This window comes from Pelmatolapia mariae, linkage group LG4, assembly GCF_036321145.2.
Source record: "Pelmatolapia mariae isolate MD_Pm_ZW linkage group LG4, Pm_UMD_F_2, whole genome shotgun sequence".
In the NCBI taxonomy this organism is placed as follows: domain Eukaryota; kingdom Metazoa; phylum Chordata; class Actinopteri; order Cichliformes; family Cichlidae; genus Pelmatolapia; species Pelmatolapia mariae.
In genome coordinates, this window is record NC_086230.1 from 28,195,319 (window position 1) to 28,208,392 (window position 13,074).

At 42.7% G+C, this 13,074-nt stretch overlaps 1 protein-coding gene across 2 annotated transcripts; it reads right to left on the reverse strand.

Moving 5' to 3' along the window:
- Positions 1 to 158: 158 nt before the first annotated feature.
- On the reverse strand, positions 159 to 11,717 carry si:busm1-163l24.3 (uncharacterized). Of its 2 annotated transcripts, none has more exons than XM_063472279.1 (6): positions 11,640 to 11,717; positions 10,513 to 10,699; positions 10,061 to 10,164; positions 7,231 to 9,963; positions 6,470 to 6,678; positions 159 to 6,369 (listed from the first exon to the last, which is right to left on the reverse strand). In XM_063472279.1, exons 2-6 carry the CDS (start codon positions 10,694 to 10,696, stop codon positions 6,276 to 6,278), a joined length of 3,324 nt encoding a protein of 1,107 aa, XP_063328349.1. In that variant the 5' UTR covers positions 10,697 to 10,699; positions 11,640 to 11,717; the 3' UTR covers positions 159 to 6,275. The 2 variants fall into 2 exon arrangements, with proteins under 2 accessions (XP_063328349.1, XP_063328348.1); XM_063472278.1 differs by having other exon boundaries at positions 10,513 to 10,696; positions 11,640 to 11,711.
- Positions 11,718 to 13,074: the final 1,357 nt, after the last annotated feature.

Consider the following 13,074-nt stretch of genomic DNA (forward strand, 5'->3'; position numbering starts at 1 on the left):
GTTAGAAGGATGGATTAGAAAATGATCACAGCATTGTCAGTCTTTCACATCCCCTCTCCATCACCTTTTGGGTCCACAATGACAGCGATTACTCAGACCTGGCTCCACCCACCTCCCCCTCCCTTCCTTTTCTTGCATTTATGTCTTAAATATTCTGATCACATCGAAGGTCCGAACCTATCTTCCTCTCTGACATTGAGTGGAAATGGCCTAAAAAAAAAAAAAAAAAAACGAAACAAAAAAAACCCTAATGATAATGGCAGAGACAGAAGGACCATGGAGGATTGTGGGTACGGTCCAGGCCTGGGGCAAATTACTGTTTCCCTGACAACAATGATCCCCGCTCTCACGCCGGCCCCACCCTCGACCCCCTTGCCCCTCTGCACCTCAACTCCCACTGTGCTAAATTGTTCTGCTCTGACTTCCACCTGCCACCTCTGCTTCCCCATCACCTCACTGTGCTGAGTCCCCACCCTGCCCCCACCCCACACACACACCTCCCACACCACCGCCCCTGCCCACCCACCCTCAGGCCGGACCCACAGACAGGCACAAAGACGGGCAGTAAAATGAGAGAACCACACCCACCCACACGTTGCTCTCAGTGTCCAACGCTTAGTTATGTCACCAAGGATGAGTCAGAGATGCCTGTGATTGGCTGGTGCACCTCCTCTGGAGATATTTGCATCATGGCTTTTATAATGATGTTTTATGGCTCAGACAATAGTGTTCATACTGCAAGACCTAACCCTGGTTATCATTTATGTGGACTTGGCTTGAAGCTTGTATCGGTGTTCATATAAAGCAAGGCGAAACCTCTCAACAATGCATTCGTTCCCACCAAATTAAGTGAAGATAATATAGAATCTGCAGTTTTGCACTAGCCTGAATATGAATTTGCCTCATAATGAGCCTTTCAGTCCAGCGTTGAATAGAGAGGCAGAAATCATTGCTCAGCTTCCTTCTCCTTAGTTACAGATTTTTCTAGCTGACCAACTGTTGGCAAGAAGTGCACAGTGCCAATTAAGGGAGAATTTGTTTCTGTTTAAACAAATACACACACAAACATACACTCTCGGAGTGTGATGAATGAAGCACTGTCATGTTGAGATAGTGAATCGTCTGAAATGAGCAAGTTAAGAAGGTGAATACCAGTTTAGTTTTTACTTCCCTCTGGATAAGGCTTTCTTCCTCCTCACTCCTCCTTGAGGAATTCCATGGCTCCTTTCACAGCGACCACTCGCCTGTCGATCATCCTGACCTGAGAGAGGAGAATTCACTTCAAGCTGGCGTCCATACTTTGCCTCTCCTCCCCTCTCTCACTCTCTCTCTCTCTCCTCTCTCTTGCTCTCTCTCTCGCTCTCTCCACTCTCTCTCCCTCCTCCTTCCACTTCCCTCTCTATGGTCGGCATAGCAACAGGCGTCAGGCTCGTCAGAGATGGCACTGTGGTTTGTTTCTCCCCCTCTCCCAGAGTCTCTCCTTTCTGCTTTCTTAGTCTACATTTGCCAACAGTTGGTGCTGTCGACACGTACTTCAACAGGTGTAAAATGTATTGAGAATGAGGAGCTGAAGCAGTCTTAAAGGCTTAGGCCTTTAAGACTCTATATAGAGATAGAGCGATGTCTGCCTCCTCTTGAATATGATGAAATTGGACAGCACTTGCTTTAAGGTGGTCAAAGTATCACGAAGAGACATTTGAATACCAAGCAGTGTTGTCACTTTCCAAAAATCAGGACCCAGTTACTCAAAAAGTCCTCAAGCCTTGTTGGGAGCAGTTTTGTGAAGCACTATTTTCCTCAAACTACACATGACACTGTGCAAAAGGAAGAGTGAATCTGCCCATGACAAGAAGCTCATGCTCACAACCTAGTGGTTAGATTAATAGCTTCCTACTTTGCACAGCCAGCTGCACTCTTCTTTTAGTCGGTAGGCGTAGTTGGGTAAAAGGAGAAAAAGTTCCTCAATGAAGCTGTTCTCAAGTTTTGTGGATTTGTTTGCATAACTGGGCCATGATTCCTGGAAAAAGATACTGCTGCTGAGCTGTTCAGATGCATTTCATTTGAGCACCTGAGGCAAGTGCCATATAGTTTAACTGTGTTCAAGAGAAGTTAGACACCTTTACAGCCAGTCTCTTGAAAACTGGGCACTAAAACCATCTAAATAGAAAAGTGGCACTACGGGCCAGAGAAAAGACATTTGTTTCTTTTTTTTCTTTTTTTTTTGGAGAGTGAACTATCCCTTCAAGGCCAGTCCTTTCTATTTCATTGCACCAAATCCGTCACGTCTTAGTCAATCAACTTTAAACCTTGACTATCTATCTACCTGCCCGCCTCACTGCCTGTCTGTGAGTCTGGCCTCTGTGTCGAGACTCAGATGGTGACTAGTGACTTTGTAAAAAAAAAACAAAAAAAACAAAATGTTTCAAAAAAAAGGAGAAAAAAAAGTTGTTGTGTTAGCATGAGTGGCCTCCCTCATGTGCTGTGTGTGGTGTGCCATTATGTGTGAAGATGTGCGTGTGTCCTCAGGTCATTTGTCAGGTTTTAAAAGCACCCCCCCTCAACTCCTACCAGACGTTCCCTCCTTACACTACTCTGCTACAGTACGATGTAGCTCTGAAACCAACCAACACATCTTACTCTATCTCTCCCTCCTGTCTGATAAGAGGCCTGTATTATGAGGACAGTTGGTATTAGTATTTTGCACTCTGCTCGCTGATCTTAATGCACTTGCAAGCATGGCGGTCTCACTCCAGTCCAGCACAGGCTTTGATTTTGCTCCAGGTTTGCAGCCCATTTCCCATCATGCGTTCCCACTGTATCTGCTAAAGCTCACTGAAAGCACAGGTGGCACACACACACACACACAGAAACACACAAACTCGTGTAAAAGTCCCCTCATTTTCAGCTTGCCAACTTCTCCTGGGTGGCAGCTAAAATCAAAGCATTCATCCATCCTTGACTGTGGGAAGTAAAACGTGGAGCAGATCCGAGCGACGTGGGCTGGAGTGCGACCGGCACGCTGGTGTGGGGAGTGATTGTGTCCTGTCAGCCTCTGGTTAGTGTTCTGTTCTAATCTGCTGGGCTCCCTTTGTGAACCTGTGGACGGTGCTTCTGTTCCGAGTGCCATGTGAGAAACAAACGCTTCAGTTCTGAAATAAAAAAAAAATTAAAAAAAGATGTTTTACTTACTATGTTATTTTGATTTACCTTTATATTTTTGTTCGTTTGTTTGTTTTTTGTTATCCAAGGGTTTAAAGTTCAAAGCTCATACTCTTATGTGGGGACTTGCCAACCTGCACTCCTCTTTAAATGTGATGAAGTCTTTCTGTTGGTCCAAACCATGTGTGCCAAATTGTATGTATATTCCTCTGTCCATGCTTTGAATATTAACAGTGCATAAAAAATATGAAGAAAATTCTGTTGTTGGATGCATTTCCGTCAACCTTGAAGAAGAGAAGAAAAAAAAGAAAAATTCACACAAGTTGTCACATTGTGTCAGATTTATATCCCAAAATGCTCACAGGTGCTGACAGAATTTTGCTGCAGTTTATAAAAGGTTTAACACAATCTGTATTTGGTGATTGGTTGTAGTCTTGCTGAAGCATAGGCCTGCATTGTGCCTCTCTCCTTACCTCAATCTGAGATGTATTTAGTAAATGCTTTTCGCTGTGTTTTACCAGGTCTCACATCATATCAGCCCCAATAGGATGATTCCCTCTGTTGGTTTACAGCTATAACATCAGTATTACAGTGAAGAGGAACAAAACATGGTGGATTTAAGACTCAAAACTCCACCACACCAAAAGACGGTCGTAAATCTGCAAATTTCCCCCAGCTCCAAAGCTCTGTGCTATTCCTCTCTATGGATTTCTTTTCTTTCAGTTTGTTTCCAAAATGGTTTGTATAACAAGTGAGGGACCAGATGTTTTTTACACAGCTGTGCAGGGAAGCCAGTACTGTAACACAGCTGAGCACAGCCTCTGCTTATTGGCCAATCATAGCTCAGTTCTGGCCTGCCCCAGACACAACATTTCCGCTTTGCAGTTGATCTCAGTTCACTCAAGGATTATTAAGAGTCATTCCTCTTTTCCTGTGCTGCATCTGCAGAACCTCTTGGCCGGTGCAACAGTTGCAGTCCAGCAGCCAGCCAAAAACTCCTCTCCATATCAGCCTCTTCCTTCTGCATACACATTCAAAGAAAATAGAACATTACTTTGACATCTGGAATTTGAAATTGCATGCATTCATCTGCATGTGGAAAACAGATTAAAATCCCTTTTCTTTTTTTTTTTTTCTTTCAACATTTTCCCCGGGGTACTTTTGAACTGAGATGCCTTTGACATGAACTCAATCAGCGGGGTGGGTGTTTCGCATCTTGAATTCGGGTTCAAGTGGATCCGTCGGTTAAAATAAAACCCACCCCTTCCTACTGTGGCCTGCAGCCTGAGAGCTTTTCCACCGTGGTGAAGCTGAATTGTAATCTCATCTTGAAATGGTTTCCCAGTCATTCCAGACACTTATGCAAGAGTACTTAACAACTCAGAGATGCACGGGAGGAACAAAAAAAAGTATTTCAAAGTTTTCCAAAAAAATTTAAGTGTTTTGTTTTTTTGGGTTTTTTTTTTAACATTTTAGATTTGATTATACTGTCACTCATAGTTTTAGATATAAAGAAAGTGAGTACAGTGAGTGTTGTACTTCCAGCAGCTACTTTTCTATCCGTCTTGGCTTGAAGCTGTAGTCCCTCACAGCAACCCACCGTTCAGCTTTGTGGTGAATTATTTCTTCTATATGGTTTCTCAGGTCATTCCAAACAGCAGTTTTCCCTATGTAGGAACCCACGTAAATCTGAATTTACTAACACACACATCATTGTTTCACTGAGTTAACTGCACAAACTGTCACACCGATTTTCCTTCACAGTACTCACATTTTATGTAAGCTTTAGTGTTCTAAGTCAAAAAAGGGAGGATGAAAGTGGCTTAGTTCCACATTCAGAGCCACTGTGTTCGCTACACTACGAACCCAAACGACCACATCTGCCTGCAGCTATTATCCTTAGCAGTCATTTTTGAGATATTGCAATGCAGCTGCATTGCAGAGATGCTAAGGAAGTACAACCTGGCTGGGCGTGTCATGTACAGTACTAGAATGCATGTTTAGTCAACAACAACAACAAAATAAGGCATGTGTGTATGTACCGTTCTGTGTCTTTCACATTAGTTTAGTAGTCATGTAGTGGTGTGGTGTGTGAGAGAGGAGAATGCCAGCCTGCTGCCCCCCTGCGTCACCTGAGACCCTTCAGCATGGGAACCTCCATGGCAAGCTGGTACATTTACAAAACATCTTAACCTATCTCTGGGAATGCTTCAGAAACCCACTTCACATCCATCCTGCTACACACCTGTCAGTGACCGCTGGTAACTTTCTACAAGGCATACCCAACAGGTTGATTTCTAGATTTCCTATACTCTGTTCTTTCTTGTCTTGTTTTGGACAAGAAAGGACAGAGACTCTGTCCTTTCTTTTTTTTTCCCCCTTCTTTGTTTTTAAATGGTTGCAAACACACTTTCTCGTCTCAACTTTGTTTTTTAAACCCTTTGAATTGATGCTGCTTCTGTGCTTGACTCTGGGTTTACTGCGTGGTGCCATGTTCTCCACATGGCCTTTAGAGCTTGTAACGCTTCAGTGTGTAATGTTACCATATGCCTTACATGTTTTCCAGGACTAATAAAAAAAAGCATAATAAAAAAAGACAGGAAATGTGCTTTTTTATTTCTGTGCCCAGAAGCAAAGACAGATTTTTGACAATTAATTTATTAAATTCAGAATATTTTACAAATTACTGTCTGTTGTTCCTAAACTAAATGATGACTACAATCACACAGTGCGGTGCAAATTGTTTTTGGTCTATACAGTACTGTGCATATTGAAGACTTTAATATTCATTTGTTCTGCAAAATAACCTGAAACGGTATTTTTTTTTTAAAATTGTCATGTGAAATAATATAGACCCTTCACTTTTGAACAACTTGTTAAAAGAAAATTGGTAAAGGATGTTACAAAATTAAAATTCAGTCTTCAATGACACCTATAACTCCATTATTTAAAAGAGACTACAATTAAAGGATGATCAGATATCAACATCTCACTATAACAAAGCAGTATGATTGTAAACTAATCAAAACCGCAAAACAGTGCTGTAAACACAAAGATCGCCAATATACTGCTATTTTTATATATAAATCAAGGAAAAAATACATTTTTTACATGTTTTAATCATGGGGCTTTTCTGTTGATTCCTCAATTCCAAGGGAGGTCAAGACCTCAGACAAGCGTGTCAAGTAAGTGGAATCTGGGTACCCATTCCTGAGAGAGACAAAGAGAACATTGTTCAGGTCAGGTCCATGGACTGACTGTGACCTTTAATTCTGCAGCTCTCTCAGACATCCTCGCTGGCCTCACTCACCCTGATTTGCCTCCCTGTAAGCTGGTCTTGTGTGGGATGCAGTCCCAGGTCACCCTTGCATCTGTCCCTTTGCCTGTCACTGTGAAGGTGAGTCCCTGCCTGAAGGCTTTCTCCAGCCTGGGCAGCAGCTTCTTTGTCGGCTGACAGTCTGGAAAGTAGGCTTCAAATAGCCCTCCCTTAAATGGTTTTCCAGGAGATGGATGACCATCCTGATAAAAAGCAACACAAAGAGCGCAGTCATGAACAAGGTCTCGGTATTGCAGTGTATAAGCTGAAAGGCAGCCTATAGCTGCATGCTATTTTGCAGGAGAAGGTCAGAATTGTAACCGCAGCCTATTTTATTTTAACAACAAAATAATGAATACTGGCTGATATCTGCAGATCTCAGCCAATCAGGAAACACATATATGAACTCATAGCAACAATGTGAATCAGAATATGCCTCTGAAGTTTAGCTAATTCTTTCTTGACACCCTGTAGGAGTCAACTAAAACACAGGTAAACAACAAACTAATACTTAAAATTAGAGAAATCATAACTCAGAGCTTTAATATGTCTGCACACACCTGATGTGTAACAAGGGCTCTGTACGGAATTTAACTATTTAAACTGATTTAAGAAAAGGTCCTAACTGAGCAGCCTTTCTTATTCTGTCTCATTTGTAGTCTCTGAAATGAAAGCTTAGAAGGTGCGCCAATGTAATTTCTCATTCAGATAAAGCACAACAAAATATCAGCAAGAAATGTTTTTAAGCCACTCACCGCTTGGATACCATCAGGAATGCTGTAAGTGATCTTGATAGCACAGAACCTGTTGTAACCTGGCAAAGTGATGTTTAGTTTAGATTTTACAATTTTGCCCCGGATGCCCTGAGGTTTCTGTTCCGTCTCATGACAAACTCTGCAGCGGACATGTACCGTGTCCAAGCACTTTGAGCAAAAAGTGGCTCCACATTTTGTTCTCTGCACCGATATCCCAGTCTCTCCACAAACACAGATGTTCCCCAGCCTCTCCTGGCCTGGTTTGGATTCCTCTGGGGTGTTCTGGATCTCTGCTTCTTCTTGACCTACACTGCCTATCTGCGTAGCAGGTAAGGTGGTCCCTTTCTCAGTGCGGATTAATGTTGATCCGACACCATTCAGACCCCTCACACTATCATTTCCTGGTGTAGACTGACTGACAAATGACTTAGCCTTCTGTCCATCCATCTCAATTCGATCTATAGGCTTGACTTTCTCCTTAATGACATGATCTTGCCTTGCCAGACCAATAGATCCATTCACAATCTCCCTCCCACCAAAGTCACTTCTGTAGGTTGTCCTCCATTCCCGACTCCTACTTGTACCATCAGCATTGCCTGGCTGGCTCTCTGGAATCACCTGAGAGTTACTGTTAAAGTGCAAACTAGTGCTTTTATCTTCATTCATTTGAAAAGAAGTTGGGGAATATTGGTATTTGTCAGGTATTTGAGCCGAGTCTCCAGAAAATACTTCCCGCAGGGTAGCACCTACCTGGGAACACAACTGCCGTGGACCAAGAAGATATAAGCTCTTGGCTAATATCTGGATAGTAACCTTCTTAAAGCGGCTCCGCACTTCAGAACAACAAGCTTGTAAGGTTTCATCTGCTTTGTCAGTGACACCCAGTTCAGACAAGGACACCTCCTGCACAGAGAAGTCTGAACTAACTGAGTCAATCAGCTTCTGCAAACCTAGATGACATGAAGTCACTTTGGATGAGTTTGCTCCTCTTATGGTAACAGTCAGCTCATGACTACCTAAGCTGCTCTCTTTTAACTGGACATCAGAAGCTAGGTCTTCCACTCGGTAGCTGTATGCTTCTTTTATATGTTTCCACATTATCTTGGATACTGTAAGATCTCCAGTATAGACTTCCTGCTTGTCCCTTCTTGTTTGGGTACTGAAGCTAGAAGACCTGCCCCTGGCTCTGACTGTGGACTTGCTGCTATCTTCTTGACTCTTCTGACTCATAACTTCAGCCTTCTGCTGAGGTGTTCCTGAGAAACTACTGGCACGCTTCAAGGTGGATCCAGATCCAGCAGACTGAGGTGCAGGACTTCCTGATAAACTGGACTGTGTACCACTAAAAGGGGATGATGAATTCTTAGGTCGAGCATCTGTTAAATCTGGATTCAAAGAGGTTCTATTTTGAAGCGAGGAAGATGCCAAACTAGATCCAGTCTTGAACAAAATGTCTCCTCCTGTGTTTTGGGGTACTGCTCCTGAAACTGCCTCACCAGAAGTCCCTGCTGTTTCTGAGAGTACATCATACCCTAACATTGGCCCTTGGCGTGTTTGTCTGCTGGGAGATGAGTTTGTTCGTAAAGTGAAGTCAGCTGGTCGACTGCTTAACGCAGCTAGCCCAGAATCCTTAAACCGAGCAGCTAGTTTATACCTTCTGGCTCCTTCAGCTCTTCGTTCATCTTCCTCTGACTTCAGCATCTCATCTAGCTTATCATCCACTGATGCTACAGTGGAGGGTGTGGGGAGAGTGAATCTCTCCTCGTCAGTCTGAGGGTATAAACTTGAACCATATGAGGGAAATCTCAGGAGACTAGCTACATCTTCCTTTTTATCTCGCTGGTTAACATTGTCCAGGAGAAGAAACTGCTTGGCCTCTGACACATCACTACTGCTTCCAATAATATAAATATTTTTTTCATCTTCATTCAGAAGAAGTTTGGGAAGTCTGACACTTAAGTTCTCAATTGCCCTTTGGAGGCCTCCACTGGGGTGCAGGATAGCTTTGGGCAGCTGGGATCGACGGATTTTGGCCTCAATGTCCTCATGAAGCTGACTTATAGCCTTTCTGGCTATCTTCAAGCACTCCTGCTCTCGACCATCCTCCCCAACTGCTGCTGTAACATGCAGAAACAGAGTGGTCAAACCCTGACTTGTTACATCCACCACTTCAACTCCATACTGCTTCAGGATATGCTGGTATTCCTTCCGGCAGTGTTTCTGCAGGTACTGAAACATGTCTGCATCCATAATTAGTGAGAAATCATCCGCCGAGGTTGTAGAATGCTGCAAAGCAGCTCCATCTGCCTGACCAGTGTCCTCCCAGGTGTAACCACCAGGTGTCAGGTCTCTTTCTGAACTTAAACTGTAGTTGTCAGTTGGCCTGTCAATGTGATTTTTTTCTTTGTTGTCTCTTTGCTTGTTGGCTTTTCTGCTCTGATCTTCTGACTCCTGTGTATAATGCTTCTGTGCTTTTTGAACAGACCGGAAACCACTGGAAGTAGGCTGACTCAAGTCTTTTGAGTTTTCTGCTGACTTTGAGCCTCCAGGATGGCCCAGTAGTTGTGCCAAAGCTGCCTGCACTGTGGAGTAAGAGCCAAATATTGTAGAGCATTTCTCAGTAGCAGTATAGTTGATCTGGACATCGTGGTGGCTCTGAAGAAGGCTTGTCAATGCCATGATTCCCCCTGGAAGCTTGCTGTAGTCAATTGTTGCTGATAAGCTTAAGACGACCTATGATGATGAGAAAAAGAAAAGAGAAAAACAAATTAATTACTAATAATTTTACACTGTATCTGTTGAAATTGTGCAGAGTAGCAGCTAAATCTACCTGATCTGGGTCGAAATCTTCACAATGCTCAGTTACCGTGAGCTTATACTTCTTCCCATCCACATCCAGAACGTGTAGCCTGTGGTGAATAACTCTCTGTGCCACTGTGCGAGAGGGGTCATCAGAGAGAAATCAATCACAGTCTGTGAAGCATCCTGACTAAGTGTTTCTACAACTGGCCACTCCATTGACTTCAATGCCAACATTCCAGTTTAGTGTAAATCACTGGTGGCAGCAGACAGTGTAGTACCTTTCTATTACTTTGTAAATGAATGCCATCTTTGGTTGGTTTACAGTTGTTTAGTGTTAATACAGTCAGTATAATATGGAACTAACGAACAGTATTTTTGCAATAAAAGACCGCTGACACAGAACATTTAGTTATTCAGACAGTAATCCCTCTGATCTACACAGCAGATGAGGAGACGTGAACATACACTGAACCTACTGACCTCCGCTGTCCTCGAAGGTGATGAGAGCAGCCAGAGGCGTTGCCTTGAGGAAGGTGACAGAGTCTACTTCCCCTCCTCCATTTCTTTTTCTAAGGAAGTAAATCAATAGCTTGTCTTTCAGTGTGTTATCCTCGATGTCTGTGGGCAGTCCACACACCTTCACAGTCCTGCCTGGTTCTGCCATCTGCTGGAAGAAACACAATCACTGTTGCTGTGAGAAGGAAAACTCTTGAAGCTGAATGCGAGGCTAAACACTAAAATGTTTTCATTTTGCATTAATGGTGAGCATGAAAATCAAAATGATGATGGCAAAAAGTCAGAACATGACATCTCTCAGTGAAAGACCCCACAACTGTGAATAGGAATCGAAACATATTTGATAGTCCAACTCCCTCTGTTGGGGGTTACCAGGAAAGTACATCAACACAGAAAACTATCCCCAGTTTCCATCACCAGAGAATATTTTTCATTAAATTGTAGGGAAAAATGTCTAGACACTTTGCAGCTGGTTATTTGAAGCAACAGCAGGCTAAGACCAAAAAAAATGATCATTGTAATATCAAAACTACTGAGCTATCCAGACTGCTATGTGGAAACGAAGGACTAGAAAACGCGTCGACTTCGTGTATTGCGTACATGTTTGTCCAATATCAACAGGAGTGTAAAATTCGTGTGTAAAATTGTACCAGTGAGGTTAACGCCCCTTACTCCCCTTCTTCCTGCTTCCCACGACTAGTCTGTAACTAACTGACAAATAATAAGCTGCTCTAAAATGCCTTTTTAAACCAGATGTTGCTTGTAATACACGGCAGATGTTACTGGATGCAAAGTTGCCAACATCTGTGCTAATTTTAAAATAAATCTGATCAAATTAATAAAAAATAAATTCAGCCAACTTGCAAAAAAGAGGCGCTTTTGCGTGTTCATGTCTACACGATGTGAAAACACATCTGCGAGCGTTAAGAAAAGCCACACTGCAGCCAGAGGACTGTCAAGGAAGTAGAGAAAATCAAAAACATCTCGACTGCCAATCTTCTTAGCGCATATCGACAGATCTATTTGCGCCCGAGGCAGTTACGGTGTGTCGCATTCTTTGGATATCTTTCAGTTTTGCAATCATCACTGACCTTAAAACGCTTTCACGACCGTTTCTTGCTTTCTTTCAAAGATCGTCACTCTTTACGAGCAATGGAAGAAAAGTGAAACTACCGGTTGTGAGATTTTTCCTCCCCGCGCTAGGGGGCGACAAAGTGTCATGTGAGTCGGTGCGTGCAGATGTTGGTCTATAATCTGTATCATACAAATTCCCAAACTGTTCCTTTATACGTGGTTATTATTATTTTTATTATTATTATTAGTAGTAGTAGTAGTGGTAGTATTTGTTTGTTTGTTTGTTTCTTATTTCAGCTGCCTTTTTTGGGGTGGCTACGGTGGTTCATCTGCCTCCATCTCAACCTGTGCCTTGCATCATCCTTTGTCACACCAGCCCTCCGCTCGTCCTCCTTTACACCCATTAATCTTCTCTGTGTTCTTTTTCTCTGATCCTTTATCCAGTATATCCACTATCCTTCCCCTCCATATAATTGAACCATCTCAGTCTGACCTGTGCACTGTCCACTTTGGATAGTTGATGTCACACCAGATGCTTAAACTCATCTACCTTCACTGCCTCTACACCTTGCAACTTCACTGTGTCACCTATCTAAAACTTATGCACACATGTATATTCTTGCTTCTATTGACTTTCACTCCTCTTCTCTTTAGAGCAGGGATGTCAAACTCAATTTTCATTTTTTAAACAATGGATAGTGAGAGCAGCTGAGAAGATCATTGGAGCCTCTCTTCCCTCCATCACGGACACTTTTAGAACCCGCTCCATCTGCAAAGCCACCAGAATTGTAGAGGACCCCACATACCCCTCACACACAATCTTCACCCTGCCGCCTTCTGGAAAGAGGTACTGGAGAATCCGGGCCCTCACTGCCAGACTGCGGAACAGTTTCTTTCCCCAAGCCGTCAGTCTCCTGAACACTCAGTAACTGGAATGACACACACACACACACGCACACCTTCATACATGTCACTCCCAAGCACTTATCTGCAGTACTCTCTCTCTCTCACGCACACACACACACCTTCAGACACCAATTTACTTTTTGCACAATATTCAGTATTTTGCACATTTCCATTGCACTGTCTTGTGTCTGTATCACTCTTTTCTGTCTATTGTTGTACTGTCTTGCCTTGTTTTTTTGTTTTTTTGTTGTTGTTTTTTTTTGGGGGGGGGGGGGGGGGGGGTTCAATTTTTTTCAATTTTTGCAGATTGCACTTTACGTAGTCCTGTGTTTGTTCTTTTATTGCTGACAGTCAGGAAATATACTGACTGTCAGCACGACTTTTTGGGCTTAATTTGTAAAAAATAATAATAATAATAATAATAATAATAATAATAATAATAATAATAATAATAATTAATGTATAAAAATTGATTGATTGATTGATTGATATACCTTTATTAGTCCCACAAGGGGAAATTTCATGTACAGGAAAGGTTCTGGTTGC

Coding starts and splice junctions, on each gene's coding strand:
- si:busm1-163l24.3 (XM_063472279.1), bottom strand. CDS start 10,696: ATGGCAGAACCAGGCAGGACTGTGAAGGTGTGTGGACTGCCCACAGAC. Junction 10,165..10,512: donor CACCTTCGAGGACAGCGGAG/GTCAGTAGGTTC, acceptor CCTCTCGCACAG/TGGCACAGAGAGTTATTCAC. Junction 6,370..6,469: donor TTACAGGGAGGCAAATCAGG/GTGAGTGAGGCC, acceptor TGTCTCTCTCAG/GAATGGGTACCCAGATTCCA.